We start from the raw sequence: 14,156 nt of genomic DNA, 5'->3' as shown, positions 1-14,156 counted from the left end.
TCGCGTCCTATCCATCCTTTATCCCAAGACCCAAATGACTTGCAAGCTCTGACGCCTGGCCACTTTTTAATTGGCGAAGCCTTGATGAACCCCATCGAACCAAACCTTCAGGAAATCAAGATAAATCGACTCTCTCGCTGGCAGAGAATTCTGCAACTCCAGCAGCATTTCTGGTCCAGATGGCATCGAGAGTATCTGCAGCAATTGCAACAGCGTCCCAAGGGTCAGCAGACTACTCAGAACAACGTCGCCATCGGGCAGCTGGTCGTTCTGGTCGAAGAGAACCTACCGCCACTTCAATGGAGACTCGGACGCATTACCAACGTTTACCCAGGAAGTGACAGTGTTGTGCGAGTTGTGTCTGTCAAAACTTCAAGTGGGATCGTCAAGAGATCCGTAAAGAAAGTGTGCGTTTTACCCACCGAACCCTAGTGCAGAGATAAAAAAAACTTTGCGATTCATATTTTTCATATTTTTTTTTTGCCTTTTGAATCATGATTTTATAGTGTAGACTAAGTGGTTTATACCTTGTATATATTTTATCGTTCAGTTTCCATCTTTTATCTTTACTTGGATATTATTTGTAATTATGGTCTCCTATTTGTTAGTCGGTAGTTTTATTAATCGTACATTTGTAAGCCAACCCATAAGGTTGAAGTATCAGTTATACTTCAAGGGGGCGGCATGTTCCGAAGATTTGTCCTCTGTTCGGGAGAATTCGGGTAAAGGTCCAACAAAGGGAAAAGGTCCCGACCAGGGTTTACCTGGGTTCTTCCCGAACAGAGTTATTCATTCCCTCTGAATCATCTAACAAGGGCAGATGTTTTAAGTACTTAGTCGACGGTGTAAATAGTTAGTAATAAACTATATAGTTAAATAAATCTCAATTCATATGGTCCTTCGAGCTTACCTTAATCGAACCGGGTTTGGCAAACGCTTCAAACCCGCGATTACAAATCCCAAAAACAATAATAAAATAAATAAAGGGTGCTTTACACTTTATAACAATCAAACTACTTTGACGTCCAAAATAATTTGCCCCCGACTGTATAACGACGAAAATCATAAAATATTTGCAAATCAGCACTAAAAGTAACAAAAACAAGTTTATTGCTTCAAAAATTTAATAAATGTGACAGTTTTTGTTTGACTCGTTCTGCTAAACGACCAATCACCGAATCGCATTTTGAATTTAGCGCCTAAAAAAATTTTCTGCAGAAAGTTTCTACGATTTTGTGACAGTTTGACAAATGTGACAGTGCTTGTTTCACATTTCGCAACAACTGGAAGAGTTTAAAAAATTGCTCTGCTAAATGACCAAGTACAAAGTCGCATTTTAAATTTGCCGCCTACAAAAAATCTCTGCAGGAAAAATCGCCTTTAGTTTTGACAGTATAGATGTCCCCAGTAAAATTTTTGCATGTTAATTAATGTTCGATCACAAAATGTCACAGAAACGTTTCTACAGTCGGTTTTAGGTTGCAAATACTTTGACAGTTGTTTGTTTATTTAAACTTGGAGTCTTGATGAACTTTGGAAATTTCAAGGTGACAAAGTTGGCAACATTTTTCCCTAGAATTTGACTTGTAATTTTGACATGAAAATTGCTTTGCATTTGTGACATTAATTATTAATTAGCGCGAGCTAATTTACCTTCAAATTTAGGGAATTTCTCTACGAATTTTTCAAATTATGTGCCCATTTTTGCTGACACCTCCAGATTTAGCCGTTGGATCTTGATAAAAACTCGTACTTTTATGGATTTTGAGTCTTATTCTGGGAATACAGCGTCGAAATCCGTCTAAATGTAGGAAAAAATCGCCATTTAGCTTCAAATTTGGCGGATTTTTAACGAATTTTGCAACAAGAACGAATTACACGATAAAAATTTGTGACCTTGAGTGGACATATTTGCAACCTAAACCAACTACAAGTTCAGCTTCCTTGTCTATAATTAAAGTAATTGATACACAAAGTCGAAAAAACTCATTTGCATTTTTGCCCAGATCCGCTCTTGATTACTGCCTGTTATGCATCATTGATTTTTTGCGAGTTTTAAAGCGTGAGAAACCTCCATAAATGCAAGAAACTTTAGCACGGTGAGATCGAACGGCCCTGCAAAAAATATCGAATTTGCAGCGACGTCATTGCGCTAAAATATGTCCGTTGTAATTGGCGTGTTTTAATAACTTTTTATGCTTTTAAAGGTTCGATACGACTACCTCTCCGACTGCAACATACGAATAGAACAAGACGTCGTAGTGCAACTGTGTTGTTTAGAGATCCGTCGATACTTCAAAGAGACGTTTCCCAACCCCCTCGACAAAAAGTCCAACTTCGAGTACTTGGAACGCGAAATCGGAATGCACAGATTCATTCCGCAACGAATTTTAAGCACAATGAAGCCGAAGACGCTACGAAAGAGCATCCAGAGCCAGTTCAAAAAGTACGTCAACATGACGGACACGGAGTGCATGTTCAAGTTTCTGGAGACTTTGATGTTGTACTACAAGTTCGACCAAGAGAGGTTTCGGGTAGATTTAGGAAGTAGTTGGTCAGTTCCTGTTGAGTTAGTCATCGGACCTGATCTTGGTATTTCTTATACTAATGTACAGACGTCGAGCACGACGAAAATTGCGAATTTTGATCAGATCCAAGCGATACAAACTCTAGTCAGTGATTGTGAGGAGCACAACAAAGCCACGTTGCAACTGAGAGTTGCGGGGGCGCAAGAGATTCTGTTTTTTACCTGTCCGAACTTGGAGACGGCCGAAAGTCTCGCGGATTTGATCGACGGGTACTGCAGGATGCACTCGGGGGGGCCAACCTCCATTTGGAACAAGAAAGGTGAGTACACACACGACCAGTTTGATGTGGTATAGCTAGAATAGTTGTTCCTCTTGTTGTGTAACTGCTGATTTTATTTTACAAGCCACTGTTTGGAAACAGTTCCCTTGTCCTTGTAAAGGTTCGTATCAGCCAGGAGGAGTCCAGGCGAAATAAACTTGAACCTCGGAATAATTCGCATGGCTGTTTTTTGGTGGGGACCTTCTTTTTATTGTTCTAAGAATTGTCAAAAGTCCCCATCTATAGGTGTGCTGCTGAAAAAGTTACGCGCTGGTAAATGTCAAAAAAAGCTATTCTTTGAAAATGTCTCGTCACGAATGATTCCAACGGCAAAAACACCTATTATAAAAATTGTACCTTACAAAGTTTGCAACAAAAAAGTCTTTATAATATTTTTTGTAGGACTAATCGTTTTCAAAATATAGTGATTTTTTTAAATTCACAAGAAATTCTCTTTTTTTCATAGCATCACCAGATTTTCTAACATTGTATGAAATTAATCTTCTTCTGATTGAATTTCTTTGTGTATATTTTTTCCAAGAACTTGATATAGTTTCTGAAGATCCTGAACGAAATAAAATGAATAATTGTATATCTTCGTTGACACCTCACACTTAAGCGTTGTTTTCATCGGATTTAGGCTAGATGAATCTCTGCAATTATCACATAGTGTTCAAAAAATTAAACTTAACTATACAATGTGTTTAAATAAAAATATAGTTCTAACTTCCATTTTAAAATGTAAAATTGAGTAGTTTATCTAAAATAGGTGAAGGCACAGTTATGACTATCTCCAAAATGCTACATTTTAGTCTACATCACTGTCTTTAGAGGCAAGTTTGACACTTAACAACAACAATATTAAGATCTGCCGTCTATAGTGTAATAACAGAATGATTTAGTTATCTAGAACGATAGTTTGAAATATTTGAGCAATTCTTTGTACACAAAATGACAGAAGTGTGTTTCATGTGTACCAAAACGTTGACTGATGGTAAAATTCTTAATATATAAACGAGTATTTTAAAAACCTTAGAACTGCTCTTAGAATTCACAGACCTATGAGAATTTAACTTTTTATTCCAATTTTCTATTTTTCCGTAATTTTGGTAGTTTTAACGCCAAGAGAATCAAAATTTATACTTTTGACACGTTTATTAACAGTGCCAAATGCCAAAATATTTGAGCAAGAAGCAACAATTTAAAAAAACATTATTAAGAGGGTAAGAAAAAATTTCCCTCTATTTATTATAAAATTCCGTAATTTTGGTAACTTTAACGTCAAGACAATTAAAATTGAGCGGTTACTATTTGTGGCATGTTTATTTACTGTGCTAATGCCAAAATAATGGAGGAAGAAAGAACAATTTTAGAATTTTTTTTGACAAGATAAACGAAACTTTTCATCTTTATTCTATTGAATACCGTATCTTTGGTCAGTTTTAACACCAGTACAATAAAAATTAGTCTATTTACTACTTTTAACATGTTTATTAACTGTGCCAAATGCTAAAATATTAGAACAAGAAAGAACAAATTTAGAAATTTTTACTCTAAGAACGATTAAAAAAAAATTACGTAACTTTTGCCAGTTTAAACGCTAAAACAATAAAATTTGTCGACACTATAATTTACAACACACGTATTAACTTTACTGAATCTTAAAATTTTAGAGCAGAAAGTAAAATTTCGTAAATTTGGTAATTTGAACGTAAAGACAATCAAAATTAGAGCAGTTATTATTTCCAACGCGTTTATTAACTGTGGTAAATGCCAAAATATTAGAGCAAGAAAGAACAATTTTGAAAATTTTTGTTCTTCCGAAGAATGAAAAATGCCACTATTTTCTCTAAGATTATGTAATTTTGATAATTTAAACACTTAATCAATGGAATTTTTTGACGTTATAATTTACGGTACGCCTATTTACTCCACCAAATTTCAAAATTTTAGAGCAAGAAAAAGCAATTTTAGAATTTTTTATGTTGGGACCGAACTATACCTTTTTAAGAACCTATATAGTTCGTACAGTGAGAGTTTGAATGACAGGTAAATGAGTCTAAAGAAGTTCTTGAAGAAAATAAGTAGCATGAAAAATAATTTGCAGAAGATGAATTTCATAAGTTGCTGGAAAATTTCGTGGGTTAAGTTCACTCAATGCTTCCTCAATCTAAAAAAAGGCACTAAGTTCTATGTTTCGACTGTAATGCACAAAAGAATAAAATTCTTGAAATTTTGAAAAATACTTTCATATCTCAAAAATGGTAACTTCTACGAGAAATATTTCGAGATCTTTTCTGTGGCAAATTTGATAAGGTACAATTTTCATAATAAGTATTGGAATTTGCCATTGGAATCATCAGTGAACAGATATTTGCAAATATATGTTTTCTTTGACATTTACCACCGCGTAACTTTTTTAGCAGCACAGTTATAAATGAAATTTTGACATTTTGTTTGGAACAATAAAATGAACGTCCACTCAAAAAATAAGCCGATATTTCGAAATTTTGGTGTCTATTTTGCCTGGACTATAGAGCCCTTAAATCGTCCCGGGAAAAACAAAATCACTAATTGGGTTTTCTTGCAGATTCGCATCCTTCAAAACATAAAAGAAACTCTGATAACACAGGAACTATGCTTTCAGAAGACTACGCTGAAATTGTTGATGAAGAAGGCGATTACTCCACACCTGCAAGTAAGTTTTCAATGTTTCTTCCCTCACACAAAGTTGACGGTGTCGTTACAGCCAAAAGTTACGAGCTACAGCGGGATCAAATCCACTTGGGAGAAATTCTCGGCGAAGGACAATTTGGAGATGTTCATAAAGGAACTTTCAAGGCCAAGGACGGAAGTCTGGTGCCCGTGGCTGTGAAGACGTGCAAACGCGAGGCTGATTTGAACACCACCGAGAAGTTTCTCGAGGAAGCTTGTGCGTCTCTCACTTCCCATTTCCACCAGTTTAATTGTCGCGTTCGCTTTTAGATATCATGCAGAAGTTCGACCACCAGCACATTATAAAACTCATCGGCGTGAGTTCGCAAAGCCCCGTTTGGATCGTAATGGAGTTGGCGAAGCTCGGCGAACTGCGCGCTTATTTACAAAACAACCAGGACGAGCTCGAATTGGCCACTTTATTATTATATGCATTCCAGCTATCCACAGCTTTAAGTTATTTAGAATCTAAGAAATTTGTACATAGAGACATCGCAGCTAGGAACGTGTTAGTCAGTACTCATACGTGCGTCAAATTGGCTGATTTCGGTCTGTCTCGATCGATGAGCGACGACCAAAGTTACTACAAGGCGTCCAAAGGAAAACTGCCGATCAAATGGATGAGTCCTGAGAGTATCAATTTCCGGCGCTTCACCACCGCGAGCGATGTCTGGATGTTCGGTAAATCACCCAGAGTTCTTTCTCATTGGATCTTAACACTCTTTCGCAGGTGTTTGCATGTGGGAAATCTTAATGTTAGGTGTCAAACCATTCCAAGGTGTGAAGAATAACGAAGTTTTGACCAAAATCGAAAACGGGGAGCGGTTAGCTCTCCCGCCCAACTGCCCCCCGAGGTTGTACTCGCTGATGTCGCAGTGTTGGTCGTACGAGCCCAGCAAAAGACCCAGTTTTAAAGAAGTGAAGGAGCTGTTAAAGTGAGTCTCTTTTATGGTGGTCAAAACGGAGTAAAAATCTCCCAACCGGACGACCCAAAATTGATTTTTCGAATTTCCAAGTATAAATAAATAAATATTTTGTAGTTTGCAAGAAAAATTCATTTTTCTGATTTGCTGTAAAAAAAGTTTGAATCTTCATAATTTTATCAAAATTGATAATTTCAAATTAATATTTGGATACAGTTTTTTAGACCACTAAATCTTTATTTTACTGAAAAAACCGCTTCAAAATTTGAAAAATCAGTTTTGGGTGGTCCGATTAGGAAATCTTTCCTCAACGGGTTTTTATTGTGTTTTCAGCGAGATTCTACTAGAGGAGAGGTCCGCCGTGCAGGAGACTCTGAGGAGGGAGAACCGCAGAGCGGCGGCGATGTCGTGGGGGCCCAACGACGACTTCCCGCCGCCTCCGAAGCCCTCAAGATACCCTATGCAAGGTAAAGCGTTGGAAACTGACTTAAACATCAAACTTATTCGTATTGTGTTGCAGCAGTGGACTCTTCCTCCTTGGCGTCACTGGAGACCACGGCTCCTGTCCCCCAGACGTACATCGTGGCCCAAAACCCAGAAGTCCTGGCGCACCTCATGAAAGAGAACGAGACTCGCGGTCTGAGTCCAGCGGCGTACACCACACCAGCTTCGGTATTTAACACAGTAGCCGTAGATTTCGACAAAGTGGAGGACGTCCCCGAACCCACCCTAAAAACCTGTCCCATGCCCATCCAGAGCTTGAAAAAGCTAGATCCCGAGGTTCCAGAGGGCCTGAAAAAGTTCGGCACTCTCGAGAGAACTCCATCGAGGACGAGTACCGGAAGTACTACCCCTAAAATGGGTTCCCTCGAGAGGAAAGTCAGCGAGAGCGACAACGCCTCGCCTAACATGAACTCGCTCGAGCGAAACGTGCATTTGGTTCATAGCTCGCACAGCAGTTTGGACAAGTCGGGAATGTTCAGTCCGAAGTTGGGGTCGTTGGAGCGGAAGTCGAAGAGCGGCTCGCCGAAAATGGGGTCTTTGGAGCGCGCGAGCGGTCAGACCGCCACGTTCTCACCGAAAATGGGCTCTCTGGAGCGCAAGCAACCCCAGCAAATCTACGATCCTGAATCCATTCCCAGTTTCCACCCCGAGCCCGTGGTGTATCAATTTTCTGATAAAGCCAAAGAGATGCAACAGTTCGAAGAGTCTATTTATGATTTTGGGGGCGCTGATGTTAAAAGTTGCGCGCATAAACAGCCGTTCTTCGTTCAGAAGGCAGCCGATTGCAAGTTGCAAGAACAAAAACAGGTTCGGGTCAAGCATGGCTTGATTTCGAATGATTTGTGTGGTTTCGTTAGATTAGTTGTGTGTTCATAACGGCATGATTGCATGAGTACTTTGCACGGTTGTTTTTGTTGTTGAGTAAAAATTTCCCAAGCGGACCACCCAAAATTGATTTTTCAAGTTTCGAAGCGGTTTTTTCTTTAAAATGAAGATTTGGTGGTTTGAATAACTGTCCAAATATTAATTTGGAATTATCATTTTTGATAAAATTATGAAAATCATGAAAATGCATTTTTCTTGCAAACTACAAAACACACAAAAAAGGACTTTTACTGACCTGTTTACCTACAAAATGAGTAATTGAATAAATTAAATTAAAAAATAAAACAATCATTCAAAAAAAAAATTAAGATTCAATGAAATTTTCCTTTTTTTGAGAAAAACCGTTATTTTCTCCAAGTTTGCCATTTTTTATTTTATTTTATGAAAAAAAAGCTTCAATTAACTGAGATTATTCCCGCATATCCGAGAATGGGCCGATTTTTTTACTTTTTTTTTAATTGAAAAAAAATTAATTTGAAAATTTTTTATTTTTATTTTTTCTAAAAGCTTTGTTTATACAATAAAATAAATGCAATTAAACGATTTTACAGGGTTATACAGGTGTCTCAAAATTCGCGAATTCCGAGTTCAGAGCGTTGTAGAGAATCACTTCAGTAGTTCAAATATGAAAAAAAAAACAAGATTTGGGACTTCTCCACAAAGATACATTATTGATCTGAATGTGCACTCTTTGAACTGCATTTTCTTCAAATGCAGGGTAAAAATTCCAGTATTTATTGTTATTTATGGTGTAGATGATTGTGGATAATAATAATGTAAAACAATTTCTTAAAGAATTTGCTTTATTTAAGAGTAAACAAAGCCTTAATTTTTGTAATTTTTCTTAAAAATGGAACGGCAACGTGGCTAGAAATTAGTCGGTTACTATGGATGCAGGCAACTACAAATTTTGTCAAAATCTGTCACCCCGCCAAAAATTTGATTCAAATGATGGATTTGTATTCAAATAATGAATACGCAAACTTGTATTTGGTTTTGGAGGCATCAGACAACAGATCTGTGGCAGCTGCTCGCCTATACCATGAGCGATAGCCCAATTGACTGCGTCAGCCAACTCCAGGAGTCTTTTGTCGCTGGACGCGCTAGTATTGTAATGATTCCACACATGGAAAAGCAGATTTCTTGCCGCTTACCGCAACTATCCAAAAATTAGCACACTAACTTGGGTCGTCAGTTAGATGTGCGTCTTTCTTTAGTGAGCAAGCTGCTTAAAAGTGGCAAAATTGACATTACTTAACAATGTAAGTTATGAGGTTTCGAACGTATCTAAGAAATACAAATAGAAATCAGGATGTGAATTTTGCAATGTTGTCGCATTGAACAAAATTAAAGTTTTACATCTTCTTCAGGAAGTGCGAAAAATTTTTTTTTAAGTATTTACAGCCACCACTGGGTTCCCTCTACCGCGCTCTGAATTCGGAATTCGCTAATTTTGAAACACCTGTATACTTAATTTATAGTTTCATTTTACAAATATAATAACTAGGATTTATGTTGGATCTATGTAATTAACATTCAGTGTTTTTAAAAATAATGCACCAAATCATTTATTATATTAATTGAAGTTTTTTTTTTGAGAAAATAAAAAATAAAAAAATGGCGAATTTCGAGGAAATAACGTTTTTAATCAAAAAAAAGGCAAAAATTTTATTAAATTTAGTATCTTAATTTTGTATTTTTTCTGAAAAGTACATTTCAAAATAAAAATTTTGAAAAAAAAAGCCTCAATAAGTTATTTTTTTGGGTTTTTTTTGGGTTTTTTTTGGGTTAGGAACAAAAAATTGAAAACATTTTGTGAACTTTTTTTTATAGAGTGGAAAAAGATAATAAACTTTCAGCCAAATGACAAAGGGTCGGGGTCAAAAGTTGTCGATTTAGTATGAAATAATAGCACATTAGCCTCAGTAAATGAAAAAGTAATGGTTCTGATGCTTTTAAAAAATGTTCTACAAGGTGTTTATAAATGTTTTTAGCATCACGGGTGGCTCTGGAATTCTTGTCGTGCACTACTTTGCCGCTTTGTTTTCATAGTGAATATAACTATCTTGAAAATTATTTATAATATTACTTACGTCAACGACGTCTCAGTTACGGTTTTGTGTCCAAATTTTTGATCTTCAGGTTTAAAACCACAACTAGAACAGTTTTCTTGTCAAAACTTACTTTGCTACATGATTGAGGTTAATTACAAATGTCAGTTGAAAAATCTAAACCCACATTTATAACGAGCGGCAAATTTCTTTGACATTTCATAGCCACCTTTGATGCTAGAAACATTTATAAACACCTTGTACTTTTCTGATAGGGTTGAATCCCAGTATAAAATAAATTAAATGTTATCAACTTGCTACATCGCGAGAAGAATTTTATTTGTATATCAGTTGGATGGGATTTTTTCGTCACCGTAACTCTTTTATTTATGAAGTGCCAAGAAATGTTTTTTTCAAATCGTTAGTCAAATTTTTTGACTAAACGTACGAGAAGTTTGTTAAGTTTTAATTTTTTGTTTTTAAAATGTTTTTTTCAGAAAATGATATTGTTTGATTGTTTAATTTAATTCATTTAGTTACTCATTTTATAGATGTGTCTATAGTAAATAAATCAGTAAAAGTCCATTTTTGTATCTTTTGTAGTTTGCAAGAAAAATGCATTTTGCTGATTTGCCGCTAAAAAAGTTTGAATCTTCATAACTTTATCAAAAATGATACAGTTTCAAAATAATATTTGCATACAGTTTTGCAGTCCACTAAATCTTAATTTAGTGAAAAAACCGCTTCGAAATTCGAAAAATCAATTTTGGGTGGTCCGGTTGGGAAATTTTTTCTCTGTTTTGTAATTTTGCGGCATGTTGCACCTTTTTGAGTTGTCAAGTTGTTTGTCTGGATCCTGAACTAAGAGACGATTTTCTAGACGGGGTCGTCACCCCAGCAGTCGCTCTACGGAGACGACCTCCTGCTCGGCAAGTCGAGGTACCAATCAAACTTCAACCACCAGGTCTTGGAGGAGCGGCTGCGCCAACAGCAGAAGGAGTCCGAGGAAGACTCGCGATGGCTGGCAGAAACTGAAACTACTCTAGTGAGTATCACGTTGTCACAACAAGAAAAGTCTTCACTCCTTGATTTTCAGAAGAAGCGCTTGAGCATCGCGGCTCCTCCACCGGAAGTGGACACCCTCCACAGCAACTCCCAGTCATTAACATCGCTCCCAACTAGTCCAAACTACACCACCGCCTCAACTCAGCAATTATCGAGCAGTTTAGCCAACGTGTCGTTCAGCGGCAACGGCAGGCAGAGCAGCACGGGCTCGCAGTGCAGCAGCAAGAGTCACTCGCCCTCAGGCTCCATCACCAATACGATGTTGATCGGGAAGACCGAACGCAGTGTGACGCCGGAGACCAGCGACGCCGGGAAGCCTAAACCGACGCCCACCGCCGACATGGACCGCAGCAACGACAAAGTCTACGACTGCACCACGCAGGTGGTCAAAGCGGTGATGCTGCTCTCTCAAGGGGTGCAGCAGTCGCACGCCGATCAGTACCTGGACTTGGTGAGGAAAGTGGGCTTGGAGCTGCGAGGTCTGTTGGCGAGCGTCGACGAAATCGTCAACTTCTTTCCGGCGGCGGCGCAACGTGAGGTTGAGATGGCGCATAAAGTCCTCTCGAAAGACATGGGGGAGTTGGTGACTGCCATGAAGCTGGCGCAGCATTATAGTCAGACCACGTTGGATAACGAGTACAGGAAGTAAGCGGGGAATTTGTTGGAAGTCGCCGAGTACTATTGTTCTTTTTAGGGGAATGCTGGCCGCTGCGCACGTCCTCGCCATGGATTCCAAGAATCTTCTGGACGTAGTGGACACGATTAGGATAAGATATCCACAGTTCAGCAAGCACCTGTTTAAAGTGACGGATCCGATTCCGGAGAGCGAGCCCAACGAGGTTGAGAATATAGAAACCCAAGACGTACCTGCAGATCTTGCGAGCACATATCCAAATTTACCGAGTCCTGTAGCTGTCACTTGTACTGTGGTTCCCGTTTATACGAATTACGTTCAGTCAGCGACGTCTTCTAATTTAAGTACAAGCCAAGTTGACAGTTAGTTTAACTATTAGAGCTAGCTTGCCAGGTTTTCATAAGCTCGTGCTTTTCTTGCATCAAAATTGATATTTTCGTGTAATTACTAGTTCTTTGGCTCAATTTAGGTGCGTCGCAGTATTGGTAGCTCAAAAGATATATTTTTATAGCGAGTATTGGGAAATTTTGTTGTGATACGCGGAAGCTGGTTATGAAAATCTCGCCATAGATTTAGTTACAAGTTTTTATCCATGATGCATTTTAAGGCTCCTTTGCACACAGTATTACGTGCGTCATTACAACCGCCCTCCCTCCAATCATTTTTAGTTGGTAACGTTTTTTTAAAGACTGCATAGTTTATCTAATTTTTACTTATAGGCTTGATAGTGGCATTTCTATGAATTTTTACGCAAAGTTTTGTAAAAATCAACTACTTGTAAAAAATATATAACTGATATTGACACTTGGAATGCAGTAAATCATGTTGAAGATGTATAAGTGTACAACATTTTATGTGAATCTTACTTTTAATGACTTTGTATATTATTTCGTTGTATTATTTGTATATTTGTATTTGTTTTGTTTTGTCAGCTTTTCAATAAAGTTTTAAGAGTTTCATTTGTTTTTTTTTGTGACCCAGCGCCTCCACCATATTTTTAAATTTAAAGTTGAAATGTAAAACAATAAAGCTAATAATAGTGCGCCTAAATTGTATTTGGATAGGCAACCAGTTATACATTGCGCTTGTAATTTTGGATCAACCAATCAGACAGTAGAATTTTTTGATACGAAGTGTTTATAAATGTTTCTAGCATCAAGGGTGACTCAGGAATTCCTGTCGTGCACTACTTTGCCGTTTTGTTTTCATAATAGTGAATATAACTATCTTAAAAATTATTTATAATGTTTCTTACGTCGACAACATTTTAGTTACGGTTTTGTGTCCAAATTTTTGATTTTCAGGTTTCAAACCACAACTATAACAGTTTTCTTCATAAAACTTACTTTGCTCGAAGATTAAGGTTAACTACAAACGTCAGTTGAAAAAACTAAACCCACATTTATAATGAGCGGCAAATGTCTTTGACATTTCAAAGCCACCCTTGATGCTAGTCTTACTTGATGCTAGTCTTTACTTGCAAGTCTAGTGGAAATTGTTCGACATAAAGATAGAAGCGACGTGCGTCATACAATGCAGAATTTTAAAAATTGATAAAAAATTAACGGGGCGTCTGATCGAAAAAGCGACGCCAGATTCGTGTTTCTGAGGTCCGAATTGATTGAAAAAGTTGAAAATCGAGAAAATCCATGAATTCACCTTTTGCTCGATTTTGACCGAAAAAGACGAAAGTGCTCATATCAAAACTTGGTCAACAGCATGATTTAAGCCTTCTGAATCCATTTCTGCAATCTTTTCCTTCATAGCTCTAAGATTTCCGAGAAAATTCGGTTTGGAAATTTCGAAAAACGAGAAAAATATAAGAAAAGCTCAGATCGGAACGACAACAAAGGACAGCAAACCGAAATTGAAGAAAAAAATTTATGCAAATTGAATAAAACAAAATAAGTATAAGCGAAAATGTTTATTAGTACTATAAAAAATTATAAATTCAAAGTAATTCCAGGAGATTCTATCGATTTAAGAAGATCAACCTACGATTTTTTTGAAAAAGCCATTTCTGAAAAATTAAAAATTAAATTGCGCCTAATTTTAGACAACCAACAATATATCAGACTCTCAACTTAAAGCAGCCAATCAGAAAGAGGAATTGTAAAACTTGGAACTGCAAATCAGAAGAAAGGAATTTTGACAGTTATAAAAGTCCAGTGGAAATTGAACAACATGGAAGGAAATTCAAATTCTTTGGATCGAGACAGGATTTTTCTTCAAGGAAATGTTTCCATATTTGTCGGTTATCCATTGCTTAGATTATGACGAAATGTCCTCCACAGTTAAATGCGTCCAACATCCAAAACAGACTTCAGGTTCCTAACCTAGAATTCCATCATAGTCTTAGCCAAAGAAGCAAATTGGTCAGAGTTTGATATTGCAAATTCAATCAAAGTTGTCTCAATTGAAGAACAGTTTGACCAACAAAAATGAAAAACAACTTACCCAAATATTGAAAGATGCGCTCTTTTTCCGGAACTGGTAAACGCCATCGTACTTCTGAGGTGTTGACTGTTGAGG

General features: G+C 37.2%; 1 protein-coding gene across 7 annotated transcripts in view; it reads left to right on the top strand.

The window, feature by feature from the left end:
* The window catches only part of Fak (protein tyrosine kinase 2 Fak), a 46,473-nt gene extending 33,893 nt beyond the window's left edge, over positions 1-12,580 (top strand). For 3 of the 7 annotated variants that reach the window (XM_088042408.1, XM_088041777.1, XM_088038821.1), the window contains 11 exons: positions 2,208-2,847; positions 2,933-2,968; positions 5,438-5,545; positions 5,597-5,779; positions 5,833-6,243; positions 6,293-6,497; positions 6,819-6,952; positions 7,006-7,796; positions 10,806-10,970; positions 11,022-11,635; positions 11,685-12,580. In XM_088042408.1, coding sequence (XP_087898534.1) covers positions 2,208-2,847; positions 2,933-2,968; positions 5,438-5,545; positions 5,597-5,779; positions 5,833-6,243; positions 6,293-6,497; positions 6,819-6,952; positions 7,006-7,796; positions 10,806-10,970; positions 11,022-11,635; positions 11,685-11,991 — 3,594 coding nt within the window. In that variant the 3' untranslated portion in view covers positions 11,992-12,580. The remainder of the gene's footprint in view (positions 1-2,207; positions 2,848-2,932; positions 2,969-5,437; positions 5,546-5,596; positions 5,780-5,832; positions 6,244-6,292; positions 6,498-6,818; positions 6,953-7,005; positions 7,797-10,805; positions 10,971-11,021; positions 11,636-11,684) is intronic. The other 4 variants (XM_088039586.1, XM_088043193.1, XM_088041075.1 and 1 more) reach the window with 4 other exon arrangements.
* The last annotated feature ends 1,576 nt before the right edge of the window (positions 12,581-14,156 follow it).

This window comes from Gnatocerus cornutus, chromosome 1 (assembly GCF_029298725.1).
Source record: "Gnatocerus cornutus isolate USDA-ARS CGAHR chromosome 1, icGnaCorn1.1, whole genome shotgun sequence".
In the NCBI taxonomy this organism is placed as follows: domain Eukaryota; kingdom Metazoa; phylum Arthropoda; class Insecta; order Coleoptera; family Tenebrionidae; genus Gnatocerus; species Gnatocerus cornutus.
Note: the sequence above shows the minus strand (reverse complement) of the source record. Positions and strands in the feature narration are given on the sequence as shown.